Source organism: Vollenhovia emeryi, unplaced genomic scaffold (assembly GCF_000949405.1).
Source record: "Vollenhovia emeryi isolate VEMERY1.0 unplaced genomic scaffold, V.emery_V1.0 DF939183.1, whole genome shotgun sequence".
Lineage (NCBI taxonomy): Eukaryota > Metazoa > Arthropoda > Insecta > Hymenoptera > Formicidae > Vollenhovia > Vollenhovia emeryi.
Window position 1 is genome coordinate 743,971 of NW_011967183.1, and position 17,048 is coordinate 761,018.

The 17,048-nt window shown below is 47.4% G+C and overlaps 4 protein-coding genes across 5 annotated transcripts in view; 3 read left to right on the plus strand and 1 right to left on the minus strand.

The window, feature by feature from the left end:
* Nucleotides 1–39: 39 nt before the first annotated feature.
* Nucleotides 40–1,297, minus strand: LOC105562812 (thioredoxin-like protein 4A). The gene is made up of 3 exons (XM_012013899.1): nucleotides 1,093–1,297; nucleotides 550–686; nucleotides 40–437 (listed from the first exon to the last, which is right to left on the minus strand). Exons 1-3 carry the CDS (start codon nucleotides 1,168–1,170, stop codon nucleotides 224–226), a joined length of 429 nt encoding a protein of 142 aa, XP_011869289.1. The 5' UTR covers nucleotides 1,171–1,297; the 3' UTR covers nucleotides 40–223.
* An 87-nt stretch (nucleotides 1,298–1,384) lies between these two features.
* Nucleotides 1,385–6,625, plus strand: LOC105562815 (protein SMG5). Its single transcript, XM_012013904.1, has 8 exons — nucleotides 1,385–1,635; nucleotides 2,036–2,252; nucleotides 3,005–3,169; nucleotides 3,320–3,588; nucleotides 3,689–3,869; nucleotides 3,958–5,689; nucleotides 5,786–6,121; nucleotides 6,240–6,625. The coding sequence occupies exons 1-8, from the start codon at nucleotides 1,562–1,564 to the stop codon at nucleotides 6,305–6,307; spliced, it is 3,042 nt and encodes a 1,013-aa protein (XP_011869294.1). The 5' UTR covers nucleotides 1,385–1,561; the 3' UTR covers nucleotides 6,308–6,625.
* A 1,009-nt stretch (nucleotides 6,626–7,634) lies between these two features.
* On the plus strand, nucleotides 7,635–13,082 carry LOC105562816 (ubiquilin-1). Its single transcript, XM_012013905.1, has 7 exons — nucleotides 7,635–8,294; nucleotides 8,506–8,701; nucleotides 9,129–9,417; nucleotides 9,787–10,437; nucleotides 10,512–10,638; nucleotides 10,929–11,061; nucleotides 11,469–13,082. The coding sequence occupies exons 1-7, from the start codon at nucleotides 8,187–8,189 to the stop codon at nucleotides 11,543–11,545; spliced, it is 1,581 nt and encodes a 526-aa protein (XP_011869295.1). The 5' UTR covers nucleotides 7,635–8,186; the 3' UTR covers nucleotides 11,546–13,082.
* A 627-nt stretch (nucleotides 13,083–13,709) lies between these two features.
* LOC105562817 overlaps nucleotides 13,710–17,048 on the plus strand; it is a 32,254-nt gene continuing 28,915 nt past the window's right edge. For both annotated transcript variants that reach the window (XM_012013906.1, XM_012013907.1), the window contains exon 1: nucleotides 13,710–13,933. The gene's annotated coding sequence lies outside the window, so the exon portion shown is untranslated. The remainder of the gene's footprint in view (nucleotides 13,934–17,048) is intronic.

The following is a 17,048-nucleotide window of genomic DNA, read 5'->3' on the forward strand; positions in this document are numbered from 1 at the left end:
ATGTACACTTATTCGTATAGTCTATTTTGTACACCTTTATACCTTATATACTTAATTTATTTTTAGGATAAGCGCAATATCAATTACAACAGAGCTCATAATACATTGTCCATTCGAAATCAGATACATCCAAATTATTCCACGCGATGTCTCGCCATGAAATAAATACAGCATCAATAGCCTTTTTCAAAATACAAGAACATTCAGGTATCTCGTGAATAAATTAATATCGATATTTGGTAGAGTAATCCTTAGGCGAAACGACTAAACCTCGACCTTTCCTCGCACCTCTGTAAACAGTCTCAATGATGTCAATCATTTCCTGCTTGTCCTCCAAAGTCCAATTTATCTTGTTATTGTTTCCGGTACCTAAATCTATCATGATGTGCTTGTTCCTGAAGAAGAACATTACTGTGCACGGGTCGTACAGCTCGTACCTGCAAAAAGTACATACAATTACTGTTATATACACGAGTACAACTCGAAGGTCAATGAAAGTAATTGAATCATTAATTGGTCATCGATAGTAGAGTACAAGTTCTCGCTTACATCTTATTGAAGTCTGGCACTTTTGTGATATCCACCAAGTAAATAACGGCAAAGTTCTTGACTTTCTCCGCGATATTGTAGAGAACTTCGTCCATCTTCATACACATCGGGTCCCAATCGTGCCCGAAGCGAATCACCTAGAAGGTGGGACATTACTTCCACGGTGCGAATTGTAATTCTAAGTAATTCCATCAGCAACTGATTTCGTACTAGTCTAAAGTGACTGAGGCCCGGTTTCACCAATGTCGCTTAACTTTAAGCTTAGCTTGATTCGTTCTTTGTTCCTTTCCAACTGCTACTCCAAAAAGAGACAAACATGAATTAAACTGAAATTAATGTTAAGCGACGTTTGGTGAAACCGGGTCTTGGGTCCAGCTGCACCAATGTCGCCTAACTTTCAGCTTAGCTTAATTCGTTGTTTGTCCCTTTCCAACTGCCACTCTAAAAAGAGACGAATAGGTATGAATTAAACTGAAATTAAAGTTAAGCAAATTGGCGAAACCGGGCCTTAAATACGTTGAACGAAACATTGGACAAACTCACCACGACTCTGTCCTCTTCCGATAGAATGGCTTGATCGACTTGATAGCCGTTTTCCAAATGCGACAGCATATACGACATTTTGACGTTTACGAGGCACAAAGGTCGCAATTACAAAATCATGCAGTTGTTGAAATAATTAAAGCGACGTTGCTTGAGGTTAGGAAACGCGCCGTCTCGACGGAAACTCGTAGTCCACGATCGCGCACCAATCAGCGCCGGCCGTGAACGGGCGCCGCGGGCCGCGCGCGGACGGTGGACGAGTCTCGCGATTGGAGCGACGGAAAGAGGAAGTGGACACCGAGACGGGACGGCACGGGTAGAGCAGCGACGACCCGAACCGACGCGTGTCGACGTACGAGGCGACGAATGTCGAGGTTTCTCAGTCTGCGGAGGAGATGCGCGTCCCAGGGGACTGCGGGGCAATGAGTAGCGACGAGTCGGCCGGAACGCGGGTCATGAGTAGCGCAAAATGAGACGATCGTATAACGCCGCGGCGGAGGCCCGAACGACGGACTGCCTCGAAGTCACGAGACGTCTGCACAAGTAAGCGCGGAACTCGTCTCCTCGTTGCGGAGGGAAAGAAACCTGATCCTCCCGTAGCGACGAGACGAGGGCAAGGTGGATCGAGAGAGAGAGAGATGTGAACCTAACCCTACCCCGCCGTCCTAATCGCCATGCTTGCCTCTCGCTCGCGCGTTTCTCCCAAGTTTCCCGCCCCCCGACTTGCCTTCCGCGCGATTCAGGCGCGATCGATCCACGTTCGATCGCTGGAACGTTGGTATTTTTGCGTTTGTATTTTTAACTTGGTGCGCGTTTTATATAACGGACAAGCTGGCGGATAAGAATGCTGCGCGGCATCGAGCGTGTGTCTCCTTGTTGAATGACCTTGACGCGGCGCAAAGTGCGCTGGCTCGGTCTTCACGCGTTCTGTTTGTCTGTCCAGAAGCGTGACGGAGATCGTGAGGAAGTTGGACGAGCAAAGGAATCGCGCCCTGACAGTGAGCGACATATTTGTTCCATCTGGGAGGATTCAGCGCGTGAAGCTCAAGGATTATTGCGAGAGGCTGATATTGAAAGATCCCGTTGCGCACAAGACAGAGGAGCTTCTGTGGCGAAGGGCTTTCTACGATGTTGTGTACGCAGCCAAAAAATTGCGGAAGGTAATTCTTACGATACGTTGAAAGCCGAACGATAACTGTATGTAATTCGTTAACTTGAGCTTACAGCCAACAAGTGGACCTGGTTTACAATGTGTTCTTTAACTCGTTCGTTCTTGCACACTCGTTTCCATCCTCCCATGTTGCGACTGGTATCTCTAATTGCTTCATTTACTTAATTTACTTGCATTCGAAACCTACATTTAACAATTCTAAGCTCAGCTTTATTCTATTTTGTGAAATTTTTAGCCTATTTGTACTTGTATAGATCTTACGTTCCTTATTTATACTTTATTAGTCTTATATCGATCTCGTATTATTTACATTTCTTCCTCTTTCTCCTCTTCTTTCTCTCTCTTTAAACTTCGTAACCTGCTTTCTCTTTCCACCCATAGAATTCCCTTTTACCGTATCTTATTCCTTATTTCTCTATTGGTTTTCCCTAATTCTCGAACCAGTATCATCGGATCATTGTGATGAGAAAATAAACGTATTCTTTTTTAGTATAGTTTTGATTAAATTATTATATATGCTTGTTTCTTGATTTATGCGGAGTGTTTGTTCCGTGTGTTGATTTTTTTACATGTAGTCCACCGATTCTAAAAGGGAGTACATGAGAGAGGAACCTGCGTATGAGTAATAGATTTTGTATATTATTTTATGTGTACTTTGTTGGTTTCAAGTATACATGGAGACATGTAGCTTTTTACGTAGACTAATACGAAATAATTACTAATAATGTAACAATATTTCAGGGCAATACCTGGAATGATATGGAAAAATCGTTGCTTTCGGTCCATTTGGAGGGTGGTGTGGGATATTATCATCATCTGATAATGAGACTGCAAATGGAATATGATTTGGACCTCGTTGGGGTTGTCGACTTTGCTTTCATTCACAATGAAAGTATTTCGTCATGCGTAAGATTCTTTAGCGCTTAATTTAATTCACGCGGGTATGGAAATGAAGATCTTGTGTTGGGGATATATTAGTTGACTTTGCCTTAATTATACTTTTATGTTATAAGACGTTGCAGTGTTGTGGTAATACGATTCTAATATTTGCCACAGACAAGAAGTAAATCGGGGCAATCTAAAATTCATCCGAAGGAGGTCAAACAGTGTGTCATGCGCCTGATCCATCGAAGCTTGGTATGCCTTGGAGATTTGAGTAGGTACAAATTAGAATTAAATTCGAACTGGGATCCAATGATAGCAAACAGATATTATCGGATGGCTATAGCCATTGATCCAAACGTTGGTATGCCTCACAATCAGCTTGGTACTATAGCGGGTAATAAAAATTATGGATTAGATGCGGTTTATCATTATATGAGGAGGTTAGTATTGATAAGAAGCCGTTGTTCGATATTGACGCGCTGGTCATTGATTTAGCAACAAGTATGTTTTAATTAATAATATTCTAAAATTATCTCGCAGCCTTTTGTGCCCTGAGCCATTTGAAGGGGCGGAAGGAAATTTAAGGAAAATTGTAGTCACTCAGTCCAGCTATACAGATGAAAGCGATCCTGTCCATCATTGCATATCGCGATTATTTTCTTTATTACGTTTATGGGATTACGAACACCCACATTCTGACAAGATAAATCAAGAATGCCAAGTATGTAATGAAATGCGAAATGTTAAGTATTTATTAATATTTTTTTTATGTACACATCTGACAGTTTGCGATGATTTCTTCTCAACAGGACCTCCTAACCGATCTAGAGAATTGTTTAGCAATGGAACGAGTCGAGCCAAGTAACTCAAATTGTCTCGAAAACGCGGATAACATAGAAACATATCTTCAAAATTGCAAAAACAGACCAACGCTCTATTTAACAGACGACATGGTGTTTAAGATTGTGACAATATGCTTAATGTCAATTTCTAGATTAAAGAACAAAGAATCCAACGAAGTACAGGGCGTCGTTGCTATAACTTTAGCGATACTGTCGCAATTGCTAGAATTTATAATAAGAAAATTGCAAGAGAAGATCGTAGAAACGGCAGTGCCTGATGTAGAAAGAACAAAGTTGAAAAATGCCCAGGAAAATCAGGCGTCGTCTGTATCGGGGAGCAATGGGGATCACGTGGAAGAAAAAGGCTCTACTTTGAGCAAAGACAATAATGTATTCAATTTAGATGGGAATAACAAAGCCAAGTCAATGGACAACGGAATCGCGAACGAATCGGGTCCCAAGAAGACTCGCGACAAATCGAAAAGTCTTCTCAGCAAGCTTCGTAGACGAAAAAGGAGAGCCAGCTCCGATTCGGATGCGAGCGACCTGGACCAATCGTTACTGGCATCGTCCAGTGACGAAGTCAATTCCGACGTGTCCGAAACGGAGGAGGACGACGCACTGTCAGATGATAATACGGACGACGAGGAATCATCTCCGGAAAATAAGATCCAAGCTATCGAAAACGTAGCGCAGATAGCGAAGGAAGAGATAAACGGTCACGGCAGCGACGTTGTCGAGAAAACTGAGAATTGCGAAAAGAATGGCACTGACCATTTGGTTAACGGCCAAAAGTACGCGACTGACCGGCAGACGGATTTGAAAGCGACGAGTGATAAAGATTCCATTACAAATTCCAGCAGCGCCGTAACCGTCACGAACACTGACTCGACTAGCACCTTCGAGGGAGGCAACGATCGCTTGTGCAACGCAGACACCAACATTCTTCATACGGCACAGTTGAAGAAGCGGAGCTTAAAGTCGGACGACATTCTCAACATATTGGTTGGCAAGGAGATCCTCGTGTCTGTTAAGGTATGCTGCGATTGGCTTCGAAGTAATCCTGACATTATAAGGATGTGCGCCAAGAGTACGCGGACATTGTTGAAGCGTGTTACGATCCTGTTAAATCTAATCGACGTGGACGTCGAGGCTCTCGTGGGGGGGAGCGAGGATTCTACGATTCTATCCAGCGTGGAGAGATTGAGGGAGTGTGTGAAAACGGTACCTCTACCGGAGGACATTGATCTCCGAGGGTTGAGTTTGCTGGAAAACGCTCACAAAGCTCTCGACTGGCAAATACTTCGTAAACACCGAATGAACAAGCGGGAAGAGACGTTACTGAGGGTGCTGAAGCTAATCGAATTCGGACATCATCTTTGTTCCGTTGAGGATTCGAGGGTGGAGTACGATCGCACCGAGCGATTGTTCACCTTAATGGACGCGATCTCCTCGAAGGCTCCGAAAGTAATAGGTCTGGACGAGAAGAGCCTTGGGCTGGAACATTCGAAAGGGAAGCTTATGAGACACATGGGTAGGTTGTGGCTAAACGCCGAAGTCCGAGCTCTAGAAAGCCAGTTACGAGCTCGAATAATGTCGCCATACCTTGTTCCTGATCACGAAGCCTTAGCCAAGCATATGCCGGCTCTAAAACGCTTGGTGTACGCAAAGAAATTTATAATGGTGATTCCCGTGGCTGGTAAGTAAATCTGTTATCTTGCGATCCACGAAGAGACAAGAGTTGTTGTTTTTTTTTAATTTTCGCTGTTTAACGAGGCTGCGATTGCATTTCCAGTTGTTTCTGCTTTGGACGAAATGAAGCACGAAAGCGTTCAGGCGAGAGAAGTGACGCGATGGCTGGAGGTCCAATTTAGACGTGGCTCAAGGTTTTTACGGGCACAGAGATCTCACGAGCATCTCGCGCTGCCGTTGATAAAAGGACCAAAACCAAAGGACAAGGAAGCATGGCTATTTTTCCAGATGATAGAGTGTTGTCACTACCTCACTCAGCAGGCGAAGGTCGGTTTTACTGGTGACGGAGAGGTGCCGGTTGTGACCCTTCTGACGGGTTGCAGACTCGACGATAGGAAAGCTATGACTTTCAGTCCCGATGGATTAGCGAAAAGTGCAGGTAGTTGTCATCTTAAATCTCGAGTTCGCTGTATATTATCGATTAGCTATGTTATCTCGCGCAAAATTATAATTTTAAATTAAAACTTCTAAATTTGAGGTTTATATCTACTTGACAGGAGTTAATCTCGAGCATATAGAAGCGTTTCAAATGAAGTGCAAGTCGTCGATCAAGAGCTATCGTTGAGAAAGACCTGTCGTCCCTGCGTGATTGTTCGTCGCTAATCTCATTCAGAGATATCCATCGCTCGGGTGCTACACAACCGGATTCTCAGCTGATCGGCAGACAAGCATGGCAAGAGGGTTGGAAACCCGCGCGTAACGAAACGGAAAATCGACGAGATACTCTCGCGCCGCTGGTAAATCGGTGCCGACGGAGACCGTCATTTTCCGACAGAAGAACCTTAAGTAACAGAACGACGTTTCTTTTCCTCTTTCTAATCATTCGTATTGCCATTTATGTTTAAAAAGATTGTATTTTTAAGTAAACATTTTTAAATAATCAGCCCGAGCCTTCTCTCCAGCCCTGTTACATCCAGTCGGCGAGTCGCGGCTCTTGTGCGGACGCGAATTGACACGCTGCTGAAGACCGGGAGGCATGTGAATTCAAGCGGGCCTTTACATATTCGTTGAAATAATCGACAACTGCTCAAATTCGGGATAACGTTAATCGAGATGCGCCAGCTTGTACTTTGAGGAAACCAGATGCGTACATACAATCTCACGTTCCGTTCAATCGCTTTTATCTACAATCATTTCAGCTACCTTTTTGTTAAATTATCTCTGGGGGAAAACGAGAATGTGCGTAAGGAAAAAAAGATTATATACGATTCGATTTAAAAGAATATTTATCGTGTCATACGAAAGCGTAAATAAATGCCAACACATGTACATTTGCATACGTGCAAAACTTTCTGAAAAAAAAAAGAGCAGAAGATTGTCGCGTTTACGTTTCTGTAGTAAAACGCGAGTCGATGTCTGAAGTCAACGCTTAAATCGCAAGGCGATATACGTCTACGACAATTCTTTGTGCGTTGACTTCCGACACCGACCCAAGTATCGTAGAATAGGCTTCGGGTCTGAGCAAAATGGCTGTCTTGTGCTTTCAAAGCTGGAAACACGCGAAAAAACTTGAGCATTAAGATTTAAAACTTGAGAATTTCCAGCATCGCTCAAGTTTCACAACGGCTGCTCACGTTCTCGGCAGTCATTGGTCATTTCCCTTTAGTCTCGAGTTTTTTTTCGTGTGTTCGGGCCTTTAGGACCATCGGCGCGCGTTCCCCTCGAAAGAAAAAGCCTGACGATTCGAAATTCCGAGCGAAGAATGCGAGACGACGATTGCGATACGATTAATTTTAATAACATGGTGTAAAGGAAAAAAAGCGGACAACCTCGGTCCGGTTTCTTTGACGGGAGGTGGTCGCGAGATTGCGCGCGTCCGGTGTGACTCGAGTTGAAAAGTGGACACGCGTTCGCGACGGAATCGAGCGCGCGAGCGTGCGTGTCGCGGCGGTGCTTTTGCGTTGCGGTGGTGGCAGCAGCGTGACATAACCTAGCCGCTCTCTCGTCGTCGTCGTCGTCGTGGTGGTTTACGTGGCCCTTCTCCGCGAGAGGAGCGATCGCGCCGCGAAATCGGTCCTGCGCACGGTAACGCCGGAGCGGCAGTCCGCGAGTCTCTCGCGCGAGCTTATCCGACAGCGACACGCGTGTTTATCGTGATGGCCGAGCGCGTAACGTCGAGCATCGTGCATGTTGGTCACCGTCGGGCCGCGAAGTCACTCTAGTTCCGCGGGCCCACCGAGCTAGTAGGTGGAAAAAAAGTCCAACGTAGTTGCTCGCCGTCGCGTCGGGCGCGGTGGACGTTCGTGCCGCGGGGGAGTGTCGTCGCCGTCGCCGTCGCCGTCGCCGTGCCGTGGGTGTGTATTTACACGGTGCGCAATTCCGCGGTCGTGGGCTCGAGCGAGAGAGAGACGGGACGGGGTGAGCGAGCGAGAGAGACGGAGCGCGAGCGAGCGTACCGAGTATCGCGCGAGCGTCGAAAGTAACGAGTCATCTACCGATCCAAGATGGCAGAAGGCCAGCAGGAGGGTGGTCCGAAGAAGATCACCATCAACGTGAAAACTCCCAAGGAGAAGCAGAGCGTGGAGATCGAGGAGAATGCGACGATAAAGGAAGTAAGTGAGCGACGACGATGGCGGCGGTGAGCGCCACGTACTTTTCTCGGCGCCGTCCATGGCGCGCGTTGCCGCCGCCACCGCCGCCGCTGCCACCGCCGCCGCCGCTCCTGGCGCACCGCCAGGCATCAGCTGTCAAACCGATCGGCACTAATCTCGTTTCTTTCTCTTTCCCCCCTGCTTCCCCGCCGCGCGCCGAACGTGCCGGCAGTTTAAGGAGGCGGTCTCCAAGAAGTTCAACGCACAGGCCGATCAGCTGTGCCTCATCTTCGCCGGGAAGATCATGAAGGACCACGAGACCCTCAGCACGCACAACATCAAGGACGGTCTGGCGGTGCACCTGGTGATCAAGGCACCGCGCACCAGCACACAGAATCAGGAGTCCAATTCGGCCCCGAGACCACAAGGTACTCCGTCAATTTTACCGTTAGCTCTCATTTACTTGGATAACAACGCGAAATTCAGTCTCGATTCGACGTGTTGTTTGCGGGTTACGGAGCATTGCTCCACTTGTTAAAGAGCACAAAGTATCCCGCGATCCGCAATGGATGCGCCAGGTCTTTACGGTACGTTTAAAAAAGTTGCTTAGAAACGTACAGAAACTGTTTATCAATTTTATTTTGCAGCCTTACAAATTTTCAGCGCGATAGATTTTAGGTGAATCGGGTGATCTTTTGTATTACGATTGAACGTATGCAACCGAAGATCATTTAATGAGAGTATTTCAGTTTTACATTTGTAAGCTTGTGCATTATCTGTATTGCGCCTAGGAAGATATACGCGATAGAAAAAAAAGTATCGAGAATGATATTGGCACTTGTACACAAATTACAGCCGACGTGAGTGCCAGTCCGTTTGGCTTGGGCAGCCTGGGTGGTTTGATGGGACTGGAATCCCTCGGTTTGGGCTCGGCTAACTTCATAGACCTACAGCAACGCATGCAACGAGAATTGCTCTCGAATCCGGAAACGATGCGCCAAGTGCTCGACAATCCGCTGGTGCAGAGTTTGATGAACGATCCGGAGAACATGCGCAATCTGGTCACCGCCAATCCCCAAATGCAAGAACTGATGCAACGTAATCCGGAAATCAGTCACATGTTGAATAACCCTGAACTCTTACGGTGAGTGGCGTCGCGCGTTCAAGTACAATCAGAATTCGTCCCATTTGAATACAATAGTCGAACTATGTTTCGCCGCATTTCCCACCGTCTCGAGCGTCATTTATGAATCGCCGATGTTACGCAGTATTAAAGATCGGACTTTGAACAAGGAGTTGGCTTGAAATAAAGTCTCTTTTCGTACTTGTTGGAGATCGGTTACGATTGAAAATTTTCCAACGCCGTCTCCCGACCTACAAGTACGTGTTTGATTTGTACCTTTAGAGTCAGTTGCTGAGCGGCAGTCAATATTTTGAAATACGCATTTGGAAACTAGATACTCGATTGTTGTGCAATGTTGCACAATGTTATTGGAGAAAACTGCTTCCCCAGGCAAACGATGGAGCTGGCACGTAATCCGTCGATGCTGCAGGAACTTATGCGCTCGCACGATCGAGCTCTCTCCAATCTGGAAAGCATACCCGGCGGCTACAGCGCTTTACGTCGTATGTATCGCGACATCCAGGAGCCCATGCTGGCGGCTGCGACGAACGGCCGTAATCCCTTTGCCGCTCTGGTGGAGAACAGCTCCAATCAGGATTTGCAGAATCCACAGCAGGGTCAGGAGAATCGCGATCCATTGCCGAATCCGTGGGGTCAGAGCCAGAGCGACAGTGGGACGGGACAGCAGAGCCAAGGCAGAGGCCTGCTGGACTCGCCGGGCATGCAGAGCCTCACCGCGCAGATGATGGAGAACCCGCAATTGATGCGAAACATGCTGAACGCTCCGTACACGAGATCCATGCTGGAGGCGATGGCGGCCGACCCGGCGATAGCCACCCGGGTGATCGCGGCGAATCCCTTTCTTCGCGGTAATCCGCAGATGCAGGAACAAATGCGCGCGATGATGCCCGCCTTCATTCAACAGATGCAGAACCCGCAGATACAGAGCGTCGTCACCAACCCGGACGCTCTGGCTGCCATCATGCAGATACAGCGCGGAATGGAGCAGCTGCGCACCGTCGCTCCCGAACTCGTGGAAAAGTAAAGCCTCCTCATTCTCGTTATGTCTCTAGCGCTCCTCAGACGTGTCATTTTAATGTACGTGCGTGTTTCAGCATGGGCCTCACGGTCCCACCAGCGCCCACAACACCAAACACGGGCGGCACGAATTCCAGCGTACCGACCAGCCAACCAGCGGACAGCAACCAGCAGGACGCGTTTTCCCAATTCATGGCACGTATGGTAAGAGCCAACGTTTCAATGTTCAAACTTGTAATCCAATTTTCTTGTCGCCAAAGTAACCATTTCCGAACAGCTTTTTTTTTAATCGATTCAGTCTAATTTAAATACGTGACGATGACCTTTTCGGAACAATACAGTCTTCAATAGCGGGAATGAAGAAGTGCGTATCGCTAGCGTTTCGATATAATAACAGCCAATCTTAATATCTATTTCATTATATAACGTCCAGTTTTGTATTATTATATAAGTATCCTATATTTATCAAGTCATATTTCACTTGTGTGTATTAGGTTTCTGCAATGGCATTAAATCAAGGTGTAGAAGTCGACGGTCAACCTGTACCTCCACCAGAGGAACGTTACAGAGCACAGTTAGAGCAACTTACGGCTATGGGTTTTCTTAATAGAGATGCTAATCTACAAGGTGAGAATCGTCCTGACGATGTAGACTTTTCGTTTATTTGTTTTCACTTTATCGATACAAGAGCTAGGAGAAAAGATACGAGTTCTTTCATCAACGCGTGATATTCCCAACACGATGTCGCTCGATCGTAAAGATAATCACGTTATGTTCCGATGCTTAAACTTAAATAATGACATTTTAACATGTAGAGGAAAGTCCCCTGTTACGAGATAGAATCCTAATACGGGATAGCAGGGTTTCTGCTAAATTACCAGGCGCCATCGGTGCGAAAAAGAGATTTGGCTGTTGACAACCTGCCGTCTCGTAATAGAGGACTTCCCTCTAATAACACAATTCCTGTAATATTTAACATTTAATAACGACTGACGGAAGTAACTGAGCTAACTGCCGTGCGTTTTATTTTTCAGCGTTAATCGCCACGTTCGGAGACATAAACGCTGCCGTTGAGAGACTACTCTCCAATGGACAAGTGTCTATGAGCTAACCACCAATCCGCAATACTGTTATTCCAATATTACCTTTAATTTTATCCTTATTTACCTCTCACGTTGACACGCGTGAGAGATACTTGAGGTAACTGGCTGTCAAAAATTATAAACTTATATCCTCCCTCCCTCTTCTACTCCCCTTTTCTCAGTCTTGACGGAATACACGCTACTCATTCGTTCAATTTGCAGTTTTTCTTATTTAGAGTCAGATTTGTCTGTATTTTAGACGATAGGTAGAGAAATGTCGATGGTACGGCCATTACTACTCGTTTCGCGATCAGTTGTTTACACACACACATACACACACACGTACACACTTTGTCGAATCTCTGTTCTTGGTTCTTCGTCCGTGTATCCTCTTCGATGTGCTCCATGTACAATGAATTTCTTATACCCGTCGGAATCACAGAAAATCGCGCTGTAGCTACGTTGATGTGAATTTCTTTACGAGCGTTAATTACGAGTAGACAATGATAATCACGACAGTTCATTGCCGCATAATATCTTTACGACGTTTCTTAGGAGCATGAACGCGGAACCTGCATGGAAAATATAGATTGCCGCTATATTTAACGAAATCGCTTTCTCGGCTTCGTCGATCGATCGAGAGTGTATTCGCAAGTACAGTCAATCATCCCTTTTGCTTTCAAATGTCCTGAATACTTGTAATCTTGTAGCGAGAGACATGTTATTTGTACGTTCTCAATAAAGGAACGATCGAACTCCGTTGAAATCCATTGAGAATGAGTGTAACGCTTTCTGGTGCACAGATTTCGTAACCATTTTATGTAATATATTATATATATATATATATATTTATATACATGTATAATATATTATGTAGAAAAGTATATGTGTGTAAAACGCACACGTATATGTTATACGTAAACGAGATATACGTTCAAGTATCGACGAGATCCGCGTTGTATTCGAGGAGCACGGTTTGACGATCCGTTCTACAAATACGGTTTCCATGTAAGTTTTATATAGATACCGAGCATAAAATAAGCAACAACGGCTTTCTTTAACTCGCGTACCGATGTGCACTGTATCTTTGTTGGTTTAATTTCGATCGTAGGATAAAGACTATTATAATTAAGCGTTATATGTCTTGTAATACAAATTTAGAAATTTGTAGCGTGATAATTGAGAAGCATACGGCATACAACATGTTTATAGAGGACCGCGCCGCGTCCGATGGGAGATCGAACGCCCCACATGTGAGACATGTGAGCTCGAGAGAGAGAGGAAAGGAAGAAAACACCTAATCGTCGGTTAGCCCTAAGACATAAGGATAAAAAGGAAAAAAAGATGTATGTTGTAAATTATCTTTATCGGAGAAAAACAGTTATATATATACATATATATATATAATTTTAATATTTTTGATTGATGTACGATTACGATAAATATCCATGCGCATTATATTATCGTTTACGTGTATTCATTATACTTCACCGAAGGACAGGACAGGACACTCTGCTGTAAAAACAAAGCGACTATATTACGAAATAAAGTTACGGTTGATTCATACATTCGAACTTGAGCGAGATCATGTCGCGCGCGGCGGCGGCCGAGAGGAGCGCGCTCAATTCAAAGCGACATAATATCCCGCTTCGAATTTCGTCCCGATCCAGCGAGACCACGAGTGCCCCCGCCGACGGAGGTAACTTTGGAATTCCGCGACCGCGAGGCTGGTTCCTTCGGTACGGTCGGTCCCCGCCATCGCGACGGGCCTGGGCCGGGGCCGGGGCCAGGCCGGGCGAGTCGGAGAGCGAGTCAGTGCGCACTGGTCGCTCGGCCGGTTCGGTCCACGGCGCGAACGTGCGGAGCGGAGCGACGCGACGCTGTTACCGGGCTACGGGATCGAGCTGAGCAGCAGCTGCCCGAGAGTGTCGGTTGACGTTTCTCGCCCCGTGAGAAACCCGTTGCCGAGTCTGCGCGTGTGTGCGCGTGTCGGTATGCGGGCAGCAGCCCCGTTGGCTGGCTGGCTGGCTGTTTAGTCGGTTGGTTGGTCGGCGGCTCGGTGGTTCGCGCGAGGCATCCTCTCACGTGCGTGCGTGCACGCTCCCGCGTCCGCGTCCGCGCGCGCATCCCCCGTCTCGTGCGCCTGCGTGCGTGCGCGCGCGTTCGTGTGTGTGTGGATCTACGTGTGCCTGTGTGCCTGCGTGTGTGCGAGTGTGTGGGTTTGAAAATTTGAAAAGCGACGTGCGCGAGTGCAGCGGGACAGCCGCGCGGTGCAGGTGCCCCGCGGGAAGAAAAAAGGCGAGGAGAGGTGCGCCGCTCCGCTCGCGAACGAGGATTCGTCACGTGCCGGGAGGATCCTCCTGGTTGCCGCGTCGTCGGAAACGTCGGCGGTACAGCCCAGCGGAATGTGGCACGAGGTGAGTTAGCTGCCCGCCCGGTTTCGCCTACCAGGGACGGATTCCGACCGGCGAGCCCTTTCGCTGTGCTCCTCTCTTTCTCTCTCTCTCCCTCTCTCTCTCTCTTTCTCTCTCCCCCTCTCTCTCCTTCTCCGTCCGTTAGCCCGCTTCGTCTCGCCGCTGTCTCTTTCCCGCGAGAGCGCGCGCGTTTTCGATTCCTTTCGCCAAATTGCCGCGAATAGACGCGGAGCCTCGGACGCGCGGAAATCTCTCTCTCTCTCTCTCGCTCGCTCGCTCCGCTCTCCGTCTCGCGGCGGCGTGTCTCGAGCTCTCCTCTCGGCATACCGAAACCGGTATAATTTCGGTGAGCTCTCGGACTTCTGTGCCGTCGATGCACGAGCGCAAACTCCCGTCTAGGTCTCCGCCGCCGTTTTCCCTTCTCTCTCTCTCTCTCTCCTCTCTTTGTTTCTCGATTGCCCTGACTTGGACGATCTGTCACGTCTCCCGCATATCTTCGCCAGGCCGAAACGTCACAAACGTCCGCCGGCCCGCGAACGTGAGGGATGACGTTCGTATTCCGTTAGCGCGCGAACGCGCGTGACAGCGCCTTACCTTGCCGCTCTCTTGTTGCGGACGGGGGAGCCGGTTTTTTGCGTCGATCGATTCTTATTGAGAAATTTATTAATGGACGTTCCGGCGCGCTCGGACGAAGAGAGACGAGCGCGGCCACGCTCGGGTGCCGGCGCTCGCGCCGAAACCCGTGTCGTTCTTGGCCTCGGCCTTCGTCCGACTCGAAATTCCGGGAAATCCGCGTCGATTACCCCCGGCGCGTTTTTCATTGCTCGCGACACGGCGCCCGCACGTGTCGCCGGCGACTCGGTCGATCTGGGCCCGCTCTGCTACGTGTTTGCGTCCGAGCGTAATTCATTTGCCTGTGTAAAATACAATAGAGCGTTTCTCGTTGCGAAAAACACGTTGTAGATCGGACTCTACACCGAGAGACCCATTTTGTCGAATGAAACGAAAGGTATGTCGCTGAAAAGAAGGTTCAATGTTACACAACAACTAAGTATTTTGTTTCCATGAGTTGTTCACTTGATTTCGTCCATCTCAAAGTACGGTATTCCGCCACTAGATGACCGCCGAACTCGTAAGTGAGATCACGATAGCCCGGCTATATACAGAGTGTCCCAATTTAATGTCCCACCCCGAATTACTTTTTTACTCTTGATCGCAGAAAAAAACGTTTCAGACAAAAGTTGTTTGGTTCGAGGAGGGACACAAGACGGTGCCCATTAGTTTGACCTTGACGAGTTGCTTGAAGGTCACGTGAAGGTCACCTTCAATTTTTTAAATGAAATCCCCTATTGTTTATTACACTATCTCGTTCTACTAATTAATACGAACTTTTGTCTGAAACATTTTTCGATTTGCCCAATACTTTTTGAGATATTCGAGAGAAAATCTCTAACTTTTTCAATGTCTGGCTTATGATATCTCGATAGCTGTTTGTCGGAGGGCTTCATTTCGCTCGCTGTCAGAGGCAAAACTGCGGTAAATGCAGCTGCGCGATAAATATACCGGCGGTAATTCATTTTCACACTGAAACCGATGGCCCAGTTGGAAACGTAATTGAAGGCATCCTATTTCTGGTGGGATGCATTTTTAAATCGCCAAGCTGCTCCGAAAATCAGACGGTCGATACTCCCATTGCGTGCCGATGTAATTTCCACGGCGCACTTTTCGCCGGCGGCATTCGACAATTTAAAAACGGCACAAATTATCAAAATTGAGCGAAGCTTATTGCCGCCAGTGGTAATTAAACAAGGGGGAACATTTTTCTTTTAAGTCGACCTGACTGGCAAAATAGGTGATCTTTATTTAAGCCGCAACGTTTCGACCTCTTTATCGGGTTCTGTTTAAGTACAATCTGGAAACAAATTTTAAATGCTCAAACCGCAATACAAAGAAAGGAAGTCGACTTAATAGGCTGGTATTACATTTGATTGGCCGCAGGATAGAAAAGTCGTCGAGTATCTAGAAATTTTCTAGCTTGCAGCCGTCGACAAATGCAACAGTACCTGTCTCCATCGATGTTGCGGCAGAGAAGCCGCGACGTCGCGAGCTACGAACCTCGAGTTGACCAAGTTCACAAGAGATAGAGCGTGCTCTTACGTTCATTTCTATCACTGTAGATTACCATCGATCTCGGTTTAGCTCGCATTTCGTCCTCTTCGAATTCTTGGAAGGAGATAAAAGAGGTGTAGGTTAAATCGAGATTAAAGTTAGCCTACATTGGTGGAAGTCGACGTTACGGTCTCGTGCGCGATTTGCAAAATGAAGAAAGAGAGAAAACAAAACGTGCTAATGAGGCCACGAACGAGATTAGTCCGTGCCTTACGTCATCTCTATAAGAGTTGACGTCGTTTCGTATATTCACCCCGAATTACGGCTTACGCGACCCATTTTCTGCGATCGAACAAACACGTGCGTGCGTGTCACCACGTGGTCTATCTCTCTCTCTCCTTCCGTTGCCATCACTATCGTTGTCAGATAAACAGACCGTCCGTTTAGCTTAGGAACGCGCTGCTGGGAATGCCGGGCATGTTACGACGCGTGAAATCACTTCGAAGACGGAAGACGACCTTAGTTTCATCACGTTCCGTCGAATTTCTCGGCGCATCGGTCCTAAGCCGGGGACGAGCGCATTGTCAGTGGATCGGGCTCCAATGAGGAGACCATAATGCGACGGTCCGTGGCGAAGGCTCCGGAATTCAAGGACGCATTATTAAGGAGCACGCCAAGACGGGTTCGCGGATTTGTCGTTTACGGAGGACGGGCGCGGGCATTGACGTTGAAAAATAGCGAAGGCGACGGAAACCGAGTTTAAGCGCGAATTCCTTGAATTTATTCGGCTTTTACTCGCGCTCTCGTCCGGTGCCGACAATGATGCGCGCGTGTTTAATCGCGATAACAGGCCGCAATCTGCCTGGATCCGCGGCAGGTGTGTTGTACCAACGGCAGGAATGCATTCCCGAGGACATTCGACGCTTCTCTCTCTCCCTCCTCGATACAGACACCCGTCCTTCCTCGGGACACGGAGCCTCTGTTTTCCACTCGCTCTCTTTCTTTCAAA